The sequence below is a fragment of the Lissotriton vulgaris genome, chromosome 10, assembly GCF_964263255.1.
Source record: "Lissotriton vulgaris chromosome 10, aLisVul1.2, whole genome shotgun sequence".
Lineage (NCBI taxonomy): Eukaryota > Metazoa > Chordata > Amphibia > Caudata > Salamandridae > Lissotriton > Lissotriton vulgaris.
Window position 1 is genome coordinate 470,354,623 of NC_141698.1, and position 15,578 is coordinate 470,370,200.

Consider the following 15,578-nt stretch of genomic DNA (forward strand, 5'->3'; position numbering starts at 1 on the left):
GAAGAGGAGTGTCAGAGGGTGCGGTAGTGAATAGGGTGAAAGGGAGGTGTCGGGCGGGCACAGGGAGTGATTCTCAGGGAAGAGCAGCGCAGATGGGGGGAAGTATATGGCCCATGCATGAGAGAGAGAGCGGGGGTGACCAGTGCGTGGGGGAGATGCTTGCGAGGGTGGGGAGCCGTGCTGAGAATCGACGGCGTGCAGAGAGTGGGTCTGGTCAAGGCATCTAAAATGGCTGCCGTGCACGACAAAATTGTGGCATTGGACAAAAAGGCAAGATGGCGCAGACAATGTTTATCAATAAGGATTCATATATAACAAAATATTTACTCGCAGTGACAAAATGGTGGTCAACACTTCCTGATTTCCATCGAATCGAACGTTAACAGACGTCACGCAGCAAAAAAAAAAAAAAAGCTCACGCACAGCCGCTGGAAGACATGTATCAACATATATGAGCCTCCTCAGCCACCCTCAGAAAACATAAGGGGTCAGGATACGTCTCCCGCACCCCCTTATACCTAGTAATTTAATTAAAACGAAACACAAAATGGCGAATTCCCGTTTCGCTACCAGTTTGCGGCCCAGTTCGCGGCCCGGGAAGCGCTTCTACCGTGAAAAATATATATTTTTTTATTTTCCCCACGGGACCCTTTAATAACCCCAACATCATTCCTAGGGGGTCAAGAGAGGTATACCTTGCCCCCTTTCATTAAATTCCCCCTTCGTTTTTCACCTCTTCTTCTCTCTCGATCCTACCGAGAGATAAGATGGCGGCCGCTCCGGACTGTTTAGAATGTTGACAGACACCGGAGAGCCAATCAGCTTTCTGCGCGCAAAGTTCCGTTTCGCGAAAAGTAAGCGGACCGGAGCGCAGCCCGGAGCGCTGTTACAGATATATATCTTGTTTTGAACGTTAATTTCTCAAAAACCACTGGAGCACATATATTGAGACCTAGCAAAGGCACATCGGGCTAACAGTCCCTACAATTTTGCCAAGTTTCGTGCAAATCCATTCAGCCGTTCGAGCTAAAAGTGAGGCCAAAGGCCCTATGGAAAAATGAATGGGAAAAACGTGTTTTGGGACCCCCCTTTTTTCTCGGCCCCCCCTTGATGAAACCCCCCCGAATTTTCAGGGGCTGCTCAGAACCAAAATGTGCCATTTTCCTGAAAATTTCAGCCGATTCCGTCCACAAACGCCAAAGTTATTAGACATAGAATTTTCAAAAGTCCCATAGACAAAAAATCCTAACTATATATACCTACTGGCGAGACGCCAGTAGGTAATATATATATATATATATATATATATATATATATATATATATATATATATATATATATATATATGTATTCACTGCATAATGGGCACTAGCCCACTAAGCAGCAAGAACCGAACCACATTAGATCTCGAGTTATATAAACAAACCATACGACCCTTAGAGAGACATAGTGATAACTCATGAATAGCGATACTGTATATATATATATATATATATATATATATATATATATATATATATATATATATATACATATATATATATATGTATACATATATATATATATATATATTCACTGAAAAAACCATAGGTTATAGACCATATATAGTTAGGAATTCGCATTTACAAAACCTTATTTTACTCACACAAAACCATTGAAATTCCATATATAGTTAGTTGCACTAACTATATATCGCGCACCCGCAATCCACTGCTGATGATGTCACATATTACATCATTCATGACATGGTCAGTGACATCACTGATGACATCACTGATGACATCTCAAATGACATCACTGATGACATCTCAAATGACATCACTGATGACATCACTGATGACATCTCATTTGACATTACTGATCACATCACTGATGATATCATTCATGTGATAATACGATGAACCTCTTCAGACTCTAATATAACCTTAGATACAATCAGTGTAAACAGACACTCACAGACTGTCACTCATCCATGGAGTTACTCACACACCTAGTCAGTCATGCAAAGAATCAATCACGCCTCCATTTCCTCAACTATACAGTTATACAAACTTTACTTATTCAAACATATACTAACACATATTTACTCTCTTATACAATCCCTGATACAAGTTCACAATGATCCATACAGCCACTCACACATTCACTGGCTCTTATGCACAGTTATTTATATATGTCAACTCTCACATGTACTGTGTTTTACATATGTACTTACTTTGACATGTAGCACTGAGATATCCATTCACTCACCAATACACTCATGCACACAGTCAACCGCCCATACAGCTGTTTCCACATGCACTTTTGAAACCATACATCTAGTGAATCAACTGCTCACACATCTATGCACAGGGTCATACACCTCCCAGCCACCCACACACACACTCAGTCTCCCATACAAATACTTGGGCAACCAATCAATAACCCATATAGTTACTCATATAGCTACTTATCAACACATGCAACAGTTTACAGAACAACAGACATAATGATGCACAAATTAAGACAGTTTAGTCACTAACCCATGCACTCAGTGAGACACATTTAATCACTCACTCATACAGTCAGTCATGCACCTACTAAATCCTTCATCCAGACACTTATACATCCACTCATTCTTCAATATGTAAGACATATTTTAACTTTACAGAAACATACAGTCACTGGATGTTGTCATCAGTGATGTCATCAGTGATGTCATTTGAGATGTCATCAGTGATGTCATCAGTGATGTCACTGACCATGTCATGAATGATGTAATATGTGACATCATCAGCAGTGGATTGCGGGTGCGCGATATATAGTTAGTGCAACTAACTATATATGGAATTTCAATGGTTTTGTGTGAGTTTAATAAGGTTTTGTAAATGCGAATTCCTAACTATATATGGTCTATAACCTATGGTTTTTTCAGTGAATTTTCAAGGTTTTGTAAATGCTAATTCCTAACTATATATGGTCTATAGCCTATGGTTTTGTCAGTGAATATATATATATACACATACATATATAAACATATATCATCTGTATATCTATATAAATACAAACATAAATGCATGCATACATATACTTATATGCATACAGATGCATGTTATTTACATGAAAGTTGAAAAAACACTAATAAAAGCAAAGCTAAAAAGCCACCTCATTACAAACAGAAAGGCTTTAACTTAAACGAGGGCGAGATCTATTGCATTTTCAATGCTTGTTTACTTTGGTTCCATCAAGAAGGCATTCAGATGTGTCACACATTTGCCATAAATTCTGAATGTTAGCACTCTAGTTGCACATTAGATCACTGTAGTAAAGCAACTGCTCACCAGGGACGTCTGCTGCTGGTATTCAAAGTGCATGTTTCAGTCTGCATGTCAGAATTTTTTTAATGAAATAGAAGAGGATTTGAGAAGTCACTCAAAATGATCCCGAAATTTTCTTTCTGAAGCACTAATCATACTTTCTATGGCAAAATTAACCCCCTCATGTTGTTCCTTTTTAAATTGAGTGTTTTCAGACTTACCACTTCATTCCAATCAAGATGGCTTCTGGTGTGCCATACTTTTGTCATAAGTAAGACTGTTAGCGCTCTAGTTGTTCTTTAGAACACTCGGACATTCTGTCATTGGGCTATACTTGGGGTACATCTGGGTGATATTTGGGCTACATTTAGGCTCTTTTGTCTCTGGTGGCCATCTTGGGAGACTGTATGTCAGAATTTTTTAATGAAATTGAAGAGGGTTTGAGAAGTCACTCAAAATGTGCCCTAATTTTTCTTTCTGCAGCACTAATCATAATTCATATGGCAAAATATACCCCCTCATTTTGTTCCTTTTTAAATTAAATGTTTTAAGAGTTACCACTTTATTCCCATCACGATGGCTCCAGGTGTGCTATACCTTTGTAATAAGTGGGACTGTTAGCGCTCTAGTTGTTCTTTAGAACACTCTGGGACATTCTGTCATTGGGCTCTACTTGGGCTACATCTGGGTGATATTTGGGCTACATTTGGGCTCTTTTGTCTCTGGTGGCCATTTTGGGAGACTGCATGTCAGAATGTTTTAATGAAATAGAAAAGGATTTGAGAAGTCACTCAAAATGTGCCCTAATTTTTCATTCTGCAGCACTAATCATACTTTCTATGGCAAAATATACCCCTCATGTTGTTTCTTTTTAAATTAAATGTTTTAAGAGTTACCACTTTATTCCAATCAAGATGGCTTCAGGTGTGCCATACCTTTGTAATAAGTAGGACTGTTAGCGCTCTAGTTGTTCTTTAGAACACTCTGGGACATTCTGTCATTGGGCTATACTTGGGCTACATCTGGGTGATATTTGGGCTACATTTGGGCTCTTTTGTCTCTGGTGGCCATTTTGGGAGACTGCATGTCAGAATGTTTTAATGAAATAGAAAAGGATTTGAGAAGTCACTCAAAATGTGCCCTAATTTTTCATTCTGCAGCACTAATCATACTTTCTATGGCAAAATATACCCCCTCATGTTGTTTCTTTTTAAATTAAATGTTTTAAGAGTTACCACTTTATTCCAATCAAGATGGCTTCAGGTGTGCCATACCTTTGTAATAAGTAGGACTGTTAGCGCTCTAGTTGTTCTTTAGAACACTCTAGGAGGCTGCAGTAGAACACAAAGGAATCAACTGACAGTCTCTGTCCTTGTTGGATGTACATGTTTTACTGAGAATGTCAGACTTCATTTTCACATGACTGAGAAAGATAATGTGAATTTATAGAAAATATGCTTTCAGTTTAGCTTAGATCCCCTTCCAAACCACTGTGGGAAAATCATGAGATATTAGTTTTCTTTCAAACAATATTCATGATATCACAGCAGAAGGTTTTTTCACATGGTAAAATCACCTTAGAACCCACCACAATTCTTAAAACGAGTATGGTACCATCAACAAATGATTTATAATGTAACTAAAGTCCTAAAACCCTCTATTAACTACAATGCTTTTTAATGAGGTGCTATCATGTATATTGGTCACAAGATGGCTGCCAACACTTCTTGGATGAAGTGCTGACAGCCAATCAGATCAGATGTGTGGTTAGGCTCCGCCCAGATATATATCTTTTTTTGAACCTAAATTACTCAAAATCCACTGGAGCACATATATTGAGACCTAGCAAAGGCACATCGGGCTAACAGTCCCTACAATTTTGCCACGTTTCGTGCAAATCCATTCAGCCGTTCGAGCTAAAAGTGAGGCCAACCGCCCTATGGAAATTAACATGGGAAAAACGCGTTTTGGGATCCCCCTTTTTTCTCGGCCCCCCCCTTGATGAAACCCCCCCAAATTGTCAGGGGCTGCTCAGAAACAAAATGTTCCATTTTCCTGAAAATTTCAGCCAATTCCGTCCACAAACGCCAAAGTTATTAGACATAGAATCTTCAAAAATCCCATAGAGAAAAAATCCTAACTATATATACCTACTGGCGACCGCCAGTAGGTAATATATATATATATATATATATATATATATATATATATATATATATATATATATATATATATATATATATATATATATACGTATATATATATATATATATATATATATATATATATATATATATATATATATATATATATATATATTTATCACCGAGACAGCCCTTATTGAGGTGGCTGAGTCAATTAGGTGGTCTCTAGATTCAGGAGCATCAGCCATGCTGGTGCACCTGGATCTATCAGCCGCATTTGATACGGTGGATCACGGCAGATTGCTGTCTCGGCTGAAGTTTATAGGTCTGAAAGACAAAGCATTGAGCTGGCTACAACCTTATCTAACAGAACGCTCCCAGAAAGTAGCGCTGGGCACATTTACCTCAAAACCAAAACACCTTAGATGTGGCGTCCCTCAGGGGTCGGCTCTCATCCCACTACTTTTTAATGTCTATTTAGCCCCCCTCTTCACCTTGATTTCAAAATGGGGAGTTAAGGCGATTTCGTATGCAGACGATACGCAGTTAGTCTTCCCCTTCTCTGACGTATCAGAGGCAGCCTTCAGCAAATTTGAGGGCCTGTCTTCGGGACATTGCTAGCTGGATGAATACCAACAAATTAAAATGGAACGCTGGCAAGACGGAGGTTGTCTTTTTTGGCAAACACAACTGCCCCCCCTCGGACCTGTGGTGGCCTCCTGAAATGGGTCCAGCCCCTCTACCTAGCACCAATGCGAAGAACTTAGGCGTAAGATGGGACGAGGGTCTTTCTTTTTCGTCACACATACAACAGGTCACAACTGGCTGTCTTTTCAAACTTAGGAACCTTCGAAAGCTCCTTTCTCTTTTCCCTACAGACTGCCGGAAAATGGTGGTCCATGCAACAGTTACATCCAGATTGGACTATGTGAATGGCCTATATCTTGGCCTACCCAAATACTTGGTACATCGCCTGCAGATCGTGCAGAATGCGGCTGCGAGACTGCTAAAACACATCCCTTTCAGACAGCATATCTCTCCGCATCTGCACGATCTGCACTGGCTCCCTGTGGCTAGCAGAATAAAGTTTAAAGCTCTAACTCTGGCATTTAGAGCACTCAAGGGGTCCTGTCCCAACTATTTAAAACTTAGACTCCCCAGGTATCACCAGGCGAGGTTTCTGCTCTCCAATTCTCGACTTCAGCTCCTTGTCCCACGCGCCAAAAAAGCTAGACTTGGAGGCAGGTCCTTCTCTGTTCGCACAGCTGTACTATGGAATGCCCTGCCTGCCACCATCCAAGCTGCCACCACAGAATCCAGTTTCAAGAAGTTACTAAAGACCTGGCTCTTTGCCCAAAAAAGATAAGCCCTCTCCCTCCTTCCTTCTGCTTTTCCCTCTAAACAAGTTCTGCATTCTCAGCGCCGGGACACCTCCTTGTGAGGTAGCTGTTCGGGCTTTATAAATATCAGTATTATTATTATTATTATATTATATATATATAGACGAGTTGCCCTGAAGCTTAAGGACGCCACTTTACGAGAGACAGTTTAGCAAAAACCATTGATTGCTGAAACCGGCTCTTGTTTTTCAATAAAATTACATCCCTGATGCCTTTCTAAGCTCCTGCTTCTTCTTCATAGGGAAATACAAACTGCCAGTCATGGATTCTGCACCGCACACATTTACTCCTTTTACATGTCTTACAATTAATTAGCCCTTTAGTGGGCCCGCACTCACAGGTGAGTAAATACTTACTGCATGGTGGGAATCGTAATTCTTGTGCTGTGCCAAGTCTCCCCCATCAATGGGGTCAGTTTAACTGCTAGCTCAATACTTCAAAAGTGTTAATTTAATGTTTATATCCAAGCCCTCCAGGATATATATATATATATATATATATATATATATATATATATATATATATATATATATCCAACACGTGACTCCTCTGATCTCTCGGTGTCTCAACAACCACGCAGCACACCAGCAAACAGGAAGGAGACGGACCACAGCACATCAGCAGAGTTGTTTTATTGAACAACAGAAAGCAGCTACGCGTTTCTGGCAAGTTGTGCCCTTGTTCACGCTGCAACTAGTACATCGAACTCAATGCTTTTTTATATGCTAATTACACATAGTGACCAACCCCTCACAGTGACATAGTGAGTCATGTGACTTTATAGAAATAAACAACATACTTCCACAGTAAAGTGACAGTGTATCCAATGGAACATTTACCAAAAGACAGAAAAACATCACTGGTTAAATCCAGATATCGATATACATGATTCATAAATTCTCACCGGTTAAATCCACTTATGACATTCATGTATCTCATAGAACCTTTGTATAATAGAAAAAATTCCCTTACTTAAAAAACAGATAAACATCTGTTTAGTAATAAACAATAACAGGGAAATTCTAATATCTACAATTTAGGCATATGGGTATATCCGTCAATGTACTAGCAGTCGTATGAAAAAGTGCTAAGTGAGTAAAGTGCAACATTTGTAAAAAGTGCGTGAGAAAGAAAAGCTGAACCAGCTAAAGTGCAATACCAGTCATTATATCAAGTACGATAAGCAAATATGTATTGACAGATGGATAAATAGTGGGTTATTGATTACCCTATCATTTCATGTGTATATGTCACGTACTTTAATAATAATAAGTAGTATAAATAGTTAAAATGGAAGGAACCAAGAACCATATACAAAATCTGGGTTTAAGATAATCATATGTCGATATATAATGACCTTTCAATTTCATAGGTCTACCTATACACAATTCTACATCTCATATTTACAACCCACATTAATTTACATATGCTTATTTACAAAGTTCACCTCCATTGTCCTATTTATTAATCATATATGTACAAGAGTAGAAAAATAGGAAAATAGAAAAATAGAAAAACAGTAGCAAAACAGTATCAAAATCGTATCAACATCTGTAAAAAGGTGGAAAAGTAGAAAATTACAAAAGTACAAAAGTGCAAAACTCCTCATATAAATACATATGTATAAATGTATACAACATAGATCAATATATACACATAAATACATATATATCAAAATTTCAAATAATTCATTACGGATTCCAATCATTCCAAATTTACAGATCAGTAGAAAAAGTATATACAGCCATATATACAATTTAGGTGACAAAAATGAGCAGACCCAAACTCAACCTCAAAATAGGGAACCTAACTAAGAGGGAGAAAGATAGTGGGGATAGGTCTGTGTTTATTTATATATATATATATATATTCACTGCATAATGGGCACTAGCTCACTAAGCAGCAAGAACCGAACCGCATTAGATCTCGAGTTATATAAACAAACTATACGACCCTTAGAGAGACATAGTGATAACTCATGAATAGCGATACTGTATCCAATCATGGGCAGGAACAAAACAAAGTATAAATAGCACTTTTTGTAAATATTTCACTCACTGTACAACTGTAAATATTATAATTGCCAGAATGTTTAAACTTCCCCAAACATTATTTGTACCAGAAATATTATCTTTATTGTACTTTTTATAATTTTCCTTGACCCTTTACATATGCCAATTTTGCAATTGTAATGTGGAAATGAATTAGTACCATAAAACGCAATTATGTTTTTTTGTAAAAATTAGAAAAAAGAAAGACTGTATGACCATGACTCGTCGTTATGTTGTGTAGCATACCTTTTCCATGACTGTCAAACAGGGGAGTTTCCATGGCAACACACTCACGCCACAGACAAGCCAATCACCTAAGCACTAATATATATTACTTACTCACTCAGTCTCAAAGTGTTGTGAGCAAAGCGGTTCTGCCGCTGAAACGCTTCAAGATGATCGTTTTGAAGTAGTATTTTGGGTCCATGGGGTAAGGTGATAAATGGAACTGGGATAACGCTGACTGAAGGATGTGCAGAGGACAGAAATCACTAGAAATGACTGTTCCCACCTGTTAATATATGTATTTAATATACATACTTTCAGATTTTATTTTAGAGAATTATTTTTGGCTCCTTGCAAGGAGCACCACTTCAATGTCCCAAATAGTGACCAAAAGATATTTAACAACCAATGAACTTATGAAAGACAAACATTTAAAAAAAATCAAACTTTATGAGCTTTGATTATTTGCATATCAATATAGCGGATATATGATGTTACAACGCGGACTTTTACTCCGCATACCGTTACAACGCGGTTTTTACAACGCGGATACTGTAACAACGCATGTATTTACAACGCATTTTTTTACAACGCAGGTACCTTTACAACGCATACCATTACAACGTAAGTATTGGTAAGTATATGTTAATATTAATAATATATTAGTAACTTATTAGTAACTTAATTTTAAACATATAATTTAATGTAATTTTAAATAATTTAATTTCCGATAATTATTGTAAATTTAAATTAATATTACTTTATTTTTACCATGTACCCCTGTACCCCAGAAACTGAAAACTGACCCTAAACCCCAAAAAAAATTAAAGTAATTTTATGAAATATAATTTAAATTAATTATTGAATATTTAAAAAAATATAACTTTATTTTTACCCTGTACCCCTGTACCCCAGAAACTCAAAACTGACCCTCAACCCCAAAAATAATGCAATGTAATTTAATATAATTTATTTACTATTAAATAATTTAATTTAAAATTAAATTTAATTTATTTTTACCCTGTACCCCAAAAACTGAAAACTGACCCTGAACCCTAAAAATTCCCCTTTACCCAAAAACTGAAAACTGACCCTGAACCCTAAAAATACCCCTTTACCCAAAAACTGAAAACTGACCCTGAACCCTAAAAATACCCCTTTACCCAAAAACTGTAAACTGACCCTGAACCCTAAAAATTCCCCTTTACCCAAAAACTGTAAACTGACCCTGAACCCTAAAAATACCCCTTTACCCAAAAACTGAAAACTGACCCTGAACCCTAAAAATACCCCTTTACCCAAAAACTGAAAACTGACCCTGAACCCTAAAAATACCCCTTTACCCAAAAACTGAAAACTGACCCTAAACCCTAAAAATACCCCTTTACCCAAAAACTGAAAACTGACCCTGAACCCTAAAAATACCCCTTTACCCAAAAACTGAAAACTGACCCTGAACCCTAAAAATACCCCTTTACCCAAAAACTGAAAACTGACCCTAAACCCTAAAAATACCCCTTTACCCAAAAACTGAAAACTGACCCTGAACCCTAAAAATACCCCTTTACCCAAAAACTGAAAACTGACCCTGAACCCTAAAAATACCCCTTTACCCAAAAACTGAAAACTGACCCTGAACCCTAAAAATACCCCTTTACCCAAAAACTGAAAACTGACCCTGAACCCTAAAAATACCCCTTTAGCCAAAAACTGAAAACTGACCCTGAACCCTAAAAATACCCCTTTAGCCAAAAACCCAAAACTGACCCTAACCCCTAAAAATACCCCTTTACCCCAAAACCCAAAACTGACCCAAACCCCTAAAAATACCCCTTTACCCCAAACATATAACATTTAAAAAGTAACTATATACTTACCAATACTTACGTTGTAATGGTATGCGTTGTAAAGGTACCTGCGTTGTAAAAAAATGAGTTGTAAAAACATGAGTTGTAACAGTATCCGCGTTGTAATGGATGCGTTGTAACAGTAGTGCGTTGTAAAAAATGCGTTGTAACAGGTGCACACCCAATATAGCTACTGGTTCAGATGCATCAGATCGATATATACTGCTAATATCTGTCCCGTTCTCTAAAATCAGTTCTGATAATTTGAATATTACTCCATTCAAATGTGATGCAGACATTTTTTACTAATAATGTGGTTTACAATTGTCACATTCTATGTTCTACCAATTTGCAAGCTTCTAAGAATATCATTAAAATGTCATATCACACACTTTTGTGTCCAACTGCATTTTCTTAAAAACATTTTAGAAGTCAGTGCCATATTCACCTTGTACAAATGTGTTTTGCATATTGTTTTTCCAAGATAGAACATTAGTAGAGTCTGGTGGACAATCGACACAGGAGGAATTAGAACAATTACTTTTCTATCTGACGACTAATTAATTTTTGCACAATTGTTCCTTTTGGGTAATTCGAAAACAAACATACAATCCACATACCACAATCATAAAATGGTTACTGAATGTATGACTAATGAGTTTGTAACAGGCAGATTATAATTATTGACTCCCAAGATAATTTACATATAAAATTTCGTCCAAAAGCCATCATTTAAAGAAGCCTTGTTGAAGCAGTCAAATAAATACAATTACTATAAATTAATCAGAATGAATGGGACCAGTGTTCATTTAACATTCACTTTGAAATCTGGCAATCCCACTTAACTGTTCACTATCTTTGCACTTAGTCCAAAGATATTTCTCACAAAGAATACCACTGGTCTTTAATTAGTGGTCACAATCAATGAGACTAGCCTTCATTTTGCTTTTGAAATTGCACCCTAGTGCTGCAACTGAACTCTAGCAGAATATTACTAAGCCTCAAATACTATTCTCTTGGAATACTACTAGTCAATTGAAGTGTTCATCATGTATTTGAAGGGTAGTTGAGCAGAACTAGTATTCCCTCATTTGCCTATTTTGGCTTTTGAGCATACTACATAGTCTTCATGCATGCTAAATGAATACTGCATTTTAATAGTACATGAATACCACTATAAACACTGAAATCACACTGAAATCACACTAAATGAAGGAAAACAATTTTGGTGAGATGAACGCCAGCACTACTTACCTCAGGAGACCGTACATGGACCTTCAGCCTGCAGGGGCCAAGTCCATTTCCAAGGGGTCTTTGAGATGTTGAGTGCAGGTTGTTGTGGGTAGGGGTGCTTGGGAGCTGCCCTCGACCTGGGATAAAGGACACTTCTGTGCTGTTGTCGTGCCTACGAAAGACAGACACCAAGAAAATTACTAACTTATAAAGACTTGCAGAAATCATTAAATTGAGGGCACCGTTAAGGGACCAACTGCCACATGCATCAACAGAAGGAATTGCGATTCCTAAATAGTGATTTTTACGAAATCGCTATTTAGGAATCGCAAAAGCCTATGCATGTAGGAATCGCTATAAAAATAGAGATTCCTACACATTCCTTAATTGCTACTCGCAAAATTGCTAGTCGCAATTAAGGAATGCTGTTCCGTTCATTCCCATGGGCCTCCATGCCCATAGGAATGAATTGGAGATTGCATGAGCAATTTGTGAGTACCAGTAGGTACTTGCAAATTGCTCATGCAATATTAAGGGTACAAGTGTGTCAAAATGACACCCTGTTGCACCCCTGAAATTGATCTGGGCACAAATGTTGCACACTCGTGCCCTAAGGGCAAGTGAGTGCGCAACATGAAACTTTGAAAAATGCACAAAAGTGCATTTTCCAAAGTTTTTGCAAATTACCATGAAGTTCAACTTCATGGTAATTTGCTACTCCTATTAGCAAAATCGCATTTTTCTTACTTAAATGCATTGCATTTGAGGAATCTCAATTTGGGATTCCTTAAATGAAATCGCAATTTAAGGAATCGCAATTTAGAGATTCCTTAAATTGCAATTTTTGCATTTGGGATGATGCATCCCAAATGCAAAAATACCGGTGGCAAAGGGGCAGATTCTGAGAATCTGCCCGTTTGCGACCAGTTTTTCCTTTGAGGCATGTGCCTGCAAAAGACCAGTCTCAAAATGGCAATTTAAGGAATCGTTTTTAAGTGATCAGTTTTAAGGGCTAGTCAAAAAGGGGTGCTCATAATGCTTCTTCAAGAAGGGCTCAAGGCTCCAGTAACAGGGAAGGTAATTTGATATTTTACATATAATGAAAAATAAGCAATTTTAGTTGTCTGACTGCATTTTTTTTTGCTCGAGCGGGAGCAGTATAAAATGCTATGGCAGTCTCGTCGTAAGGGGCCAGTAGAAAAGAGCTGAATAAGAGTATTTTTAAATTACATATTTTCCTAATTGCTATCTTAGAATATATAGAATTGCATTTTCTTTGCATTTTTTTTAGTGTTTTTGTTTCTTTACTTATAAATTCTGTAAAAGTGGTTGCCCTTTAATAATATAGCATGATTCACTTTCTGGAGCTGGATACAGAAAATGTTGGTTTCTTCTGATGCCCAATGGTTTAGAGAGTTGCCACTACCTTCAGTATGATATCTCAGGCAATGAGGATTGTTAGTCAAATTAGGGGCATATTTAGCACACAAGACTAGAGGAATGTTTTTAATATTCTGCTGCACAAGAAACGAGTTACAAACAACAAGCATATGTAGTTCTATTGAAGACCATTTTTACGTGTAAACTAGTTTCACGATATGGCACCATGCGGCTTGTTTGGGAGAAAGCTGACAGATTTATGGTCTCAGTTAATTCTTTATTAACATTCCAAATTGAACGCATATTCAGATGAAACAAAGTGTCTTTCCTGACAAATTAGAGATCTTTTCACTTTCAGGCAATGGTATTTTTTAATGAAAAATTTAAAATATTTTTAGGGTCCAAACCAGGGACATTTTGAGCTGTTTTAGCTGCAATTGAGTAGCATCTGGTGCCCAACAATCTGGAAACAAATTAGGATCATATGGTAACTATATCTGTTCACTCATGGAGTTATCATCAGAAAAGTATACTTTAAATTCAGAAGGAATGCTTTGTGCCAACATTCACTAGAAATGCGCTGAGAAGGCTGTTAAATAAACACAAAAAAACATGTCAAGAGCATATGCTTGGTCAGAGTCAAGACTATCCGTCACATGGAGACAATCAATTGGTCCGGGGAACCTTTTAGGAGTTTTTCAGACCCTATCTCATTCAAGAACTTTTCATTAATTCCAACAGGATTGCTAAATCCTTTTGCAAGCAGCATTAGAATTACATGGTCCGTGAATTTAACGCTGATCTGGTACATTTCACCTGGAGATTGGATAAAATGGGAAATTATCAGGGACAACCAACCTTCCATTACAAATCCCCTTGATAATTACCAGGGAAACCATTCCAACCCTGGGTAATTTTCCGGGTCTAAAGGAACTCTCAGCGTCCAGCTTGCAATCCCGTTAACTCTGTCCCCTTCCTGGAGTCAGGTGCGTAGCTATGAATAGTGAAGCAGGTGCATGACACCGCAACACAAGGGTCCCACTTCACCCAGTTAGTGACTGTTTTTAACTACAAAACTTGGAGGCTCAATGTCCATGCTTGCATTAGTAGAACAAGTTACTTACCTTCGGTAACAATATCTCTGTAAGAAACATAGGTTAGTTATATATCCCAGGCGTCAGACTGGATCCAGAAAGTTTTCTGTCACCAGTACCCCTGCGCGTTGGAAGGTGGCGTCGGTTGACTCCGCGTTTGTGGTTGGCATTGTGGTGACCGGAATGATGTCACGGTAGCTACATAGACGCCACTCTTGTGCACTGACGTCAGTTCTGTACAAGACTTTCCACCCCAGAAGCGCAAAGCCATGCAAGACACTGACCAATGGTGCACAAAACTAGGGCCCTGAAAGGAAGTCCTTTACCCTAAAAGTCAGTTTGCAGACTGGGGAGGATGGGTGGGGCGGTAAGGAATCTATAACTCACCTATGTTTCTTACAGATATATCATTACCAAAGGTAAGTAACCTGTTCATCTGAAAGAATTAGTTATAGATTCCTTACCTTAGAATAGATACCACAGCAATACCAACCCTGGAGGTGGACTGCAAACTAAACTCACACCAGAAAGTCCTGGAGAACAGAACGGCCAAAGAAGCTGTCTCTCCGGACTTGGCTGCCCAGGCAGTAGTGTTTCGTGAATGTGTGCAGCGATGCCCCTGTAGCTGCCTGACAGATGTCAGTAAGGGGTACTCCCCGTCCCAAAGCAGTGGTGGCTGCTGTTGCTCAGGTCGAATGGGCGCTCAGTCCTACTGGATGCTCCTTCTTTGCCAAAGAATAGCAAGCTTTGATGCACAGAATGACCCATGGAGATGGTCTGTTTGTGCACAGCCCGACCTTTCTTGGTGTCCACGTAACCAACAAAGAACTAGTCATCCACCCGGACTTGTTTGGTGCGAACCAAGTAGAAGGAAAGCGCAGTTTTGGATCCAGTTGGTGGAGCCTCTC

General features: G+C 38.3%; 1 protein-coding gene across 1 annotated transcript in view; it reads right to left on the reverse strand.

The window, feature by feature from the left end:
• The window catches only part of LOC147685416 (syntaxin-binding protein 4-like), a 1,262,048-nt gene that overhangs the window by 705,285 nt on the left and 541,185 nt on the right, over window positions 1-15,578 (reverse strand). Inside the window, exon 10 of the mRNA XM_086939784.1 lies at window positions 12,218-12,368. Coding sequence (XP_086795910.1) covers window positions 12,218-12,368 — 151 coding nt within the window. The remainder of the gene's footprint in view (window positions 1-12,217; window positions 12,369-15,578) is intronic.